This window comes from Coturnix japonica, chromosome 1, assembly GCF_054131305.1.
Source record: "Coturnix japonica strain WE chromosome 1, WE-NBRP24, whole genome shotgun sequence".
NCBI lineage: Eukaryota > Metazoa > Chordata > Aves > Galliformes > Phasianidae > Coturnix > Coturnix japonica.
The window spans coordinates 179028404-179037841 of NC_140663.1; the positions used below are offsets into that span (position 1 = coordinate 179028404).

General features: G+C 52.3%; 1 protein-coding gene and 1 long non-coding RNA gene across 2 annotated transcripts; both read right to left on the minus strand.

The window, feature by feature from the left end:
- Positions 1-4498: 4498 nt before the first annotated feature.
- On the minus strand, positions 4499-7419 carry LOC107308614 (uncharacterized). The gene is made up of 3 exons (XR_001552858.3): positions 7299-7419; positions 6814-6916; positions 4499-4791 (listed from the first exon to the last, which is right to left on the minus strand). It is a non-coding gene; the product is annotated as an uncharacterized LOC107308614 (long non-coding RNA).
- Positions 5007-6241, minus strand: LOC116652407 (olfactory receptor 52B2-like). Its single transcript, XM_032442297.2, has one exon. It carries the CDS (start codon positions 6134-6136, stop codon positions 5132-5134), a length of 1005 nt encoding a protein of 334 aa, XP_032298188.2. The 5' UTR covers positions 6137-6241; the 3' UTR covers positions 5007-5131.
- Positions 7420-9438: the final 2019 nt, after the last annotated feature.

Sequence of the window (9438 nt, forward strand, 5' to 3'; positions counted from 1 at the left end):
GCATCTTGGCATTTCATTTTTATTAAAGTAGAACTGCTGGGGCCTCACAGAGCAGAATGGCATCACACAGCACAGCCGTCCCCATCAGGGCCAGGAGGCTGTAGGCTCCCCTGGGTTCAGGAGGGTGCAGCCCAGGGGTCCCATTTCTCTGCAGTGACATGTTTCTGGAACACCTCCACGGATGGTGACCCCACCACCTCCCTGAGCAGCCCGCTCAGGACATGCTCTAATCACTTCCCTGTTCCTGCTGGCCACACTATTTCTTATACAGGCCAGGATGTTGTTGGCCTTCTTGGCCACCTGGGCACACTGCTGGCTCATGCTTAGCCAAACATCAACCAATGCCCCCAGGTCCCTTTCCTCTACACAGCCTTCCAGCCACTCAACCCCAATCTTATAGTGCTGCATGGGGTTATTGTGGCCAAAGTGCAGGACCCAGCACTTGGCCTTGTTAAAGCTCATCCCATTAAATCTACTTCAGCTCCTTGATGTTCTCAGGGTCAGCTGCAGGGCAGCCAGGCAAACCCAGCTGACTTCTGCAGACAGAGAATCCCAGTGCAGACGTGTAGTTTGGGCACAGATGCAAGGCTTCCCCACACGAGGCTTCAAAGGTCGTGCTCCAGTGTCCTCCCTGTTCCTGAGAGCCACAGCGCTGGGTTGTTCTCATGGCCACCATAGTAGGAAATGACCATAAAGGTCAACAAGTCCAACCATTGACACAACCTACCAAGTCCCATCATTGAACTATAGAATCAGGGAGTCGCAGGAGCATTAAGAATGAAAAAGCCCTCTAAGATCCCCAAGTCCCATACCCCACACATCCTCACCAAGCCCACTAACCATGTCCCTCAGTGCCACATCTCCATGGTTCTTCAACACGTCCAGTGATGGGGACCCACCAGTGCCCCATGCAGCCCATCTCCGTGCTGATTCCCTGCTCCCAGTACACCCTGGTGTCTGACTGGCCCCCAGCCTTCTCTTGGTCTTTAGACTCAGCCATTAGACAGCAGCATTATCCATGTTTCCCTCTATATCGCAGGGATCATTTGGTTTTAATGTGCATTTTAGCACTACTTTATGGCCCTGGATACCAAGAGATGTGAAACGCTACAGCTGCCTGGTACATCAAATCAATGTAAACACAATGAGAATACGACAGGAGAAGATGAATGTGAGCAGTACATTATAAAACAATATTTCCTGTATGATTTCTGAAGCCAAAACCTAATTGTGTATTTATTTTTATTGCATTACCTGAGAGGCCACGCTTAAAAACTCATAGCAGCCCTACCCGGGAAATTGATATCTGTTATGTACCATTTTCTCCTGCACAGTGGAATGGATTTCTCATTCTGTTGCCCTCACGTGGAGCTGTGATGGCAGCTTTTATGTCTTAACTTCACACGGTGTAAATAAAACATGTTCAGAAAGAGAAGAAGAAGAGGAGAAGGGTATGGCTGCCCTGCCAGTACATCCAGGGAGAGTCGAACTGAAGGCAAAGGGAGCTCTTCATTTCGCAGATCAGAATTTAATCACTTGTCAAAATAGGAATTAAAATAGTTTGACACGACGCTTGTTTGGATTTCTCCTCCTGAAAGCAGTAAGTCTGGAGACAATGTTCAGAGGTGCCAAAATGTTTTCTTTCACCTGCAATGATAAGAAATGTCAGCACGGTGCACACACAGGAGAACACCTCCTACAAAGGCAGCGACTTCAGCATTTCTTCCTTGGTTACTCGGTGTGTCATTTGTCCAAGGAGGCTGTGGATGCCCCATCCCTGCAGGCATTCAAGGCCAGGCTGGATGTAGCTCTGGGCAGCCTGGGCTGCTGGTTGGTGACCCTGCACACAGCAGGGGGTTCCAACAGCAGCCATGAGCAGACAGCCTGCTGCACTTTCCTGCCAGCTCTTGGCAATTAAATTGATAATACAGTGATCATCTTAGTAATGAATTTGCCCATCATTCTTTGTGTCAAGAGCTGGAAAACCTAAGAACTAAATGTCCTGGATGCGGCATCGTGTCCTGAAAAATGCAATGCACAGAATTCTTGTGGCACTTCAGGAGCCCATCTGACCTTCCCAATGTCCTTTAGCACAAGGCAAACTGGACAGCCCCAAGGTTATGTCTGATACTGTGCAGCAGAGATTGTGAGCACACAGGCAAAGACATGGGCCCAGAAGCAGAGACATGAATCAGATTTCTCTCTTGCTTGCATACAAAGCAGCAGGCACCTCATTGGAAAGCAGACATGCCCAACCACAGCAAGCTAAGTACTTATGAAGCAAACCAGTGCTGCAGATAGAAACTGTGTTGTGCATTCAGCACAATCAGGAGGGCTTCTTTTGCAGTGGGTTAATCCAAGCACATCGCAGGCAAGTTCCCCTCTCTGCAGGCAGGTTTGTGGACCAGCAGAACTTCCCTCTCCAGACCTGATTGCAGTTGGTTCAGACAGTACATCTGTTACAAACTTTGTTTGTTGCTCTTATGGTCATGTTTCAGCTTAAGCCTTGCATGGCACCACAGGATTCTCACCCCTGTATCCTTTGTTTGGCCTTTGTTCCCTGCATGCCCATCTCACGTTACTTGGCGTGCTGAGCATTTTGCCTCTCTGTTGCTAAATCCCATCACTTCTACAATGAAACAATGGCAAGTCATAGGGAATTCATCAGGATAATACCCCAGAGCAGCACCTGGGCTGTGCAGATGGGATGTGATGGGAGTGGGCTGCAGTGATCTGTGGTCATGCAATTATAGAACGATAGAATGGCCTGGGTTGCAAAGGCCCACAGTGTTCATCCAGCCCAACCCCCTGCTGTGTGCAGGGTCACCAACCAGCAGCCCAGGCTGCCCAGAGCCACATCCAGCCTGGCCTTGAATGCCTGCAGGGATGGGGCATCCACAGCCTCCTTGGGCAACCTGTTCCAGTGCGTCACCACCCTCTGGGTGTAAAACTTCCTCCTAAGATCCAACCTAAACCTCCCCTGTGGTGCCCAGGGAAGGGATGTGATCTGGGCACCCTGAGCCATCAATTTAAACTGAGTTTTGATTCTGCAGCGCCGTTTGGGCAGTGGTGCAGCCATGAGGCAGCGCTGCAGGTCCACCAGTGTTATTAAAGGGTTTTCCTGCTCAGTGAGGTGCTGCTGATTCAGTTCTGTGGGGGAAGTGCTGCCCAGGAGCAATGCTCAGGGCAGGATGCCCACGCCTAAACCAAACCTACTGCAAAACATCAGCCCAGATCTGAAAGATGCACACAAGGAGACTGTTGTGCTTTGCACAACATAGATCTGCATCTATGAGAGAGATGCGGATCTGGGGGGGATAAACTGGACCCAAATTAGTGCTTTGACCGGATGCAAATTAAATACTGGAAACCAACGCTGAAGTGAGATCAGTTTTTTATCTCAGCACTATTCTGGGATGGGTGGTTTTTGGCCAAAGGAAAAGCAGTATGTGCTGCGGGGGCTCCATGTGCTGCCAGCTCTGCTCTCCTTGGAGCTCTGTGCCTGCGCCGGGCTCATCCTTACGGCACTCCTGGAAGGAGTGAGATGTGATCCATTTCAGAATGCAGACAGTTTCTTTCTGAATTATTTGTTGTGATCTGGGATGCACGTACAGCCAGGACTGCCAGGATCTGCGCAAGTGAAAGATATGAAGAGCTACAACAGCCGTCGGGGGCAGCATTCATTACAGCGGCTCAGGCTTAAGGCAGAGCAGCTGCTGCACTGAGATGGGCTCTCGGGGGCTGTTTGCACTGTCTGTGCTGCTGCAGAAGCTTAGAATGGCATCGAACCATTTTGGGTGGTTTGGGATATTACTACAAGAACTCAAAGGAAATGAGTAATTTAATGACAAAAGAGCTGACAGTGAATGCGGTCAGCCCTACAGCTGCTGCTAATGCTTTGGGGCTGCACTGGGCTGCTCCAAACCTCCCCCAACCTCTGCCCACTGCTGCAGCTCTGCTCTGGGAGCATCCTGCTCTGCTCCCTGCAGCTGCTTTTGCAGAGTGCCCAAGTGCTTTTGAAGCCCTTGGCTGTCCAGGAAAACAGCCACTCTGCAGCAAGAATCTCCTTAGGACCCGGTACCTGTTTGTCTCAATGCTCAGTTAGTCCCTGCTTCCCAGATGCCAGAGCTCTCAGCAGTGTGTGACTGCACTGCTATCAGCTCCTGGAATGGAGGACCTCAGGCCCTCAAAGGTGTATATTATTCCTCCAAATGAATTGAAACTACCTTTCCCAATGCATTCCAGGCTGGATGTGGCTCTGGGCAGCTTGGGTTGCTGGTTGGTGACCCTGCACACAGCAGGGGGCTGGAAATGGATGAGCACTGCGGGCCTTTGCAACCCAGGCCATTCTGAGATTCTGTGATTCATGAAAAGACCACTAAGATCATCAAGTCTGACCGCCAACCCAGCTCTCTTTGGAACAGTTTTTCACCCAGCTGTTCCCTTAAAGCTCAGACAGATGTTATGTAGTTAAGGAATAAAGAGACTCCAGGCGTGCTAATCTGCAACACTTGCTTTTATTTCTGTGTTATTCCTTCTGGAGACTTTTCTAGTTCAGTGATTTTTAATAAAGAAGCAATTCCTGCAATGAGCCCCATTATGCATCTGTGATTAGAACAGGTTTATTACACTCCTTTTCCCCTGACTCCAGCACAGACACTGAGAGCTCCATTACACCACAGCAGAATCTTCATTGAGTGGTCCCATAGATGGCACTGCCGGGGTCAGTCCTCCCCTCCATGGGCACCCTCTTTCTGCAGCCAAGCAGAGAGCCTGGCATTTGGCTTCTGGCTACACAGAATTAAAGAATCATTGAGGTCAAGGAAGAGTTCCAAGATCTCCAAACCCAACCCCAATCCATCCCCACTATGCCCACTGACCACATCTACCCTTTTCTTGACATCTTCAGATGGGGAGACATCTCCAGGGTGGCCAGGCACTGGAATGGGCTGCCCAGGGAGGTGGTGGAGTCACCGACCCTGGGGGTGTTCAAGGAATAACTGGATGTTGTGTTGAGGGATGTGGTTTAGTGGGAGCTATTGGTAATAGGTGAATGGTTGGACTGGGTGATCTTTTAGGTCTTTTCCAACCTTGGTAATTCTATGATTCTATGATTCCTTACATGTGGATCTCATTCCTGCAGCAGATGCTTCGTGGGGCAGAGGAGTATCTTCACCACCTTCTCTCTTATCTGCCGTGTCCGCACGCCGTACACGATGGGGTTCAGCAGTGGAGGGAAGAGCACGTAGAGGTTGGCCAGCAGGATGTGGATGTGGTGAGGGATTTCCCCCCCAAAGCGGTGTGTTAACACAGTGAAAAAAGCGGGGATATAGAAAAGGAATATAACACAGACGTGGGAGATGCAGGTGTTGAAGGCCCTGGAGCGGGCTGTCCTGGATGGGAGGCGGTACACTGCCATGAGAATCAGGACGTAGGAGGCAGCAATGAGTGCGACGTCCAGCACGACGGCAGCGAAGGGCACCGCGAGGCCATAGAGGACATTGATGGAGATGTCGGCGCAGGCCAGGCGGGCGATGCCCATGTGCTCACAGTAGGTGTGCAGGATGATGCTGTGCCCGCAGAACGGCAGCCGCCGCAGCAGGAACACGCAGGGGAAGATGATGCAGAAGCTGCGCAGAACAGCCCCCAGCCCCACCTTGATGATGGTTGTGGGTGTCAGCACGGCCGCGTAGCGCAGCGGGTGGCAGATGGCCACAAAGCGGTCGAAGGCCATGGCCAGCAGGATGACAGACTCCATTGAGAAGCTGAAGTGCAGGAAGAACATCTGCGTCAGGCAGGCACCGAAGGAGATCCCCCCAGCATGGAACCAGAAAAGGGCCAGCATCTTGGGCACGGTGGTGGTGGACAGCATCAAGTCGGCGGCCGCCAGCATGCACAGGAGGAGGTACATGGGCTGATGGAGGCTCTGCTCTGCCCTCACAACCAGCAGCAGGATGCTGTTCCCCAGCAGGGCAGCCAGGTACATGGAGCAGAAGGGGATGGACAGCCATACATGCAGCTTCTCCATGCCTGGGATGCCAACCAGCACAAATGTTGCCGGGATTGAGCTGGTAAGGTTGGAAGGTGGCATGGGGTGCACCTGATAGCAACGACAGAAAGCCCTGCAGAATGGCATTTCATAGAAAGGTTTGTGTTGGAAGGGACCTCTGAAAGGTCACAGAAAGAATCATTAAGATTGGAAAAGACCACTAAGATGAACAAGTCCAGCTCCAACCCATCCCTGCATGTCCACTAACCATGTCCCTCAGTGCCATATCTCCATGCTTCTTAAACACCTCCAGAGAAAGCAACTCTACCACCTCTCTTGGACATTTGTCCGGCCCCCCACAATGAACAGCTCACAGCCCCATCCAACCTGACCTTGGGTGCCTCCAGGGATGGGGCACCCACCGCCTCCCTGGGCAGCCTGTGCAGTGCCTCACTAGCCTTACTGTAAATAACTTATTTCTTATATCCAATCTAAATGTCCTCTTTTTTTGTCCGAAACCATTTCCCCTTGTCCTATCACACAGACCCTGCTAAGGCACATCTGCCATGCCCAGGGTCTTCCACCACTGCCAAATACCACCATCACCTCTGAGCTGTGAACAGCACAGCCAGTTCCAAAGACCCCCGGGCTGCAGTGCACTGCATCAGGCATTTATATGTTTCTGCTCCTATGTGCCAATGGCAGCATCCAAATTCCCTCTTCACTTGATCTTAACATGATATAAATGCGTTTTTTTCTCCATCAAGTACTTCTATGTAGACCAGAGGGAATGGAGACAGAACCAACCCACAAAGCACAAATACCTGACACTGATGTATTGCCAGCCTGGAGCAGAGGTCAGACAACAACAGGAGAGGAAGGCCAGGTGCCAGCAGGGCTGCAGAAGGTGTTCTCAGACATCAGCACCTGCAGAGGGGATAAGTGGGATTTCCAGTTTCCTGGGCTCACACAAGGTTAGAGCACAATCAGCTCTAGACCTGAAGCAGCTGCCCATTCTTCATCATCATCCCCAGACCTCTTTTCCTCTTTCCTTTTGGCGTTAGGGTCGATGAGCTCCCAGTTTGGTTTGCTCCTCACCTCATGCAACTGGAAAGACCTTTAGGGCAGGGGAAGAGCATCGCTGCCCTGCTCAGGTTCAGAGGAAGCAGAGTCAGACCCAGACTCACAAATTATGGCTGGATTCCTCTTTTCCAGCAGCTTCTGCAATAGCAGTCAGCTCTGAAATACTCAAAACTGGAATTGCTCCTAACGCAGCCGAGATGAGCAAGTGCAATACTTGAAAACAAACCTGTGGGGTTGCTGCACTCCAAAATATTGGCTCCATGTATCAGAAAGCAACTGCATTTTTTGAGTAGGAGATGGTTCCTCATGGAGACAGCTTCAGATCTAAAGGGAAATCCAAGGAGCTGCTGTGTAGGAAAAAAAGCGTGCAGTTTTACAGAAACACTGAAGGTAATCATCATCGAATAATGTAAATGAATTAGCACAATTCCATATAAATATTGCATGAAATAAAAAGAGATGTGGCATATTGAGACCTCACTGTGGTCATCCAGTACTTGAAGGGAGCAAATACACAGGAGGGAGAATGGCTGTTTGTGAGTGTGGGCAGTAATAGGACAAGGGGGAATGGTTTAAAGTGAGACAGGTTTAGGTTGGATATGAGGAAGAAGCTTTTCCCCCACAGGGTGGTGACGCACTGTTCACAGGTTGCCCAAGGAGGCTGTGGATGCCCCATCCCTGCAGGCATTCAAGGCCAGGCTGGATGTGGCTCTGGGCAGCCTGGGCTGCTGGTTGGTGACCCTGCACACAGCAGGGGGTTGGAGCTGGGTGAGCACTGTGGGCCTTTGCAACCCAGGCCATTCTATCTATTCTGTGATATTAACAGACATCAAATGCTACTGATGCTAACGGCAGATCCATGGGTGCAGTTACACCCAAAGCAAAGCTCCTCCTGCCCAACCCGCAGTGCTGAGCTGCAGATGGGCAGGGGCACATTGCACTGCTATGCCCCCCCTCCTCCTCTGATTGCTTCCCTGCAGCTCACAGACACAGGCAGGGCATTAAGGAAGCAGTTTTCTTCTGTCCTCTGGAACTTTTTACTGCTAAAATCCGTGTCAGAGCTGCAGGCAAAGCACGGCCCCAGCAGCTGTGCCTGAGGATGCTGTCCCGGGTTCAGCTGGGATGGAGCTGGTTTTCCCCATGCGATGCTTTGGCTGCAGAAGGCAAACCCAGCTGATCACACACCGACATTTCAGTCGGTGCTGCACGGAGCCGAAGATGTGTCAGCCTCTCACTGCTCTGCCGGCGGAGGAATGGGGGGCACAGGGAGAGGGCAGAGCCAGGAGCTAAAGTGCCCTATGCCACGGCAATGAACTGAGCAACAAAACTGGGGAGTGCCGGGGGGCTGCATCCGCTCAGGGACCGCTGGGCATCACTCAGCAGATACTAATTCTCGTTTTTCATCACTTCTTCCCTTTTCTTACCCAGATGCCCTCAGCTCCGAGTTCTCGCACTTTTACCTTATTTCGATTCTCCCCTCCCCTCACGGGGAGCAAAGAGCAGCGGCACCTCGGAGCCCCCGGACCGGAGCACACACACAGGGCACGGAGCTCCGGGAGGACGCACCGCGGGGCCGGGAGGGTTCGCTGCTGCCTTTGTGTGTCGAGAACGGAACCGACCGAAGCGTTTCCCAGCACCGAAGCGATGCGTGGTGCCGGGGATGCTCTGCGCGATTACCCCGCTCCCGTCTCGCTCAGTTCTCGCTGCCCGGAACGCAGCTTCCAGATAAAAGCGGAGAGGGGAGGAGAGCGTTTCGCATGGGATACGGCACCTCCGAGCTGTGCTCGGTCCCTGCGGTCCCCGGGGCTCCGAGCTGGGCTGCGGTGCAGCTCTTGTACCCGCACTGTGGCAGCCGCCCGTCCCCAGGGCCCCGCAGTGCCGCGGGGATCCCATAGGAAGGGCTGCTTCAGCTCATCCAAAGGGCCGAGCAACCAGAGGTACAGGGCGGGCACAGAGGCTTTTGTAGGGAACTTAGTGCTCGTTCAGCAGTCTGCTGTTTGTGTGGGTGCGTGGTGTTCCCGGTGATTATCACAATAAAGCAATGTGGAGAAGGTCCCCATGGCCATGAGAGCGATTCCTGGATGGGATGAGGCTGATGGGGGGCGGGGGGGGAGACCTGCAGATCCATCCTTGAAGAAGAGATGGGAAACTGCTGACCTCAGTGACTTCCCCCTCTCCCCCCTCGCTCCCCAGGGCCCCTCACCATGCAGTGTTGGCAGCTTTCTGCACAGCTTCACACTCCCAGGACCACGGAGTGGTGGGTGCCACATCCCTGGAGACATCAGTGTGAAGGGACAGGGCCCTGAGCAGCTGATGGAGATGTGGGCATCCCTGTTCATTGCAGGGGAGTAGGACCAGAATGCCTT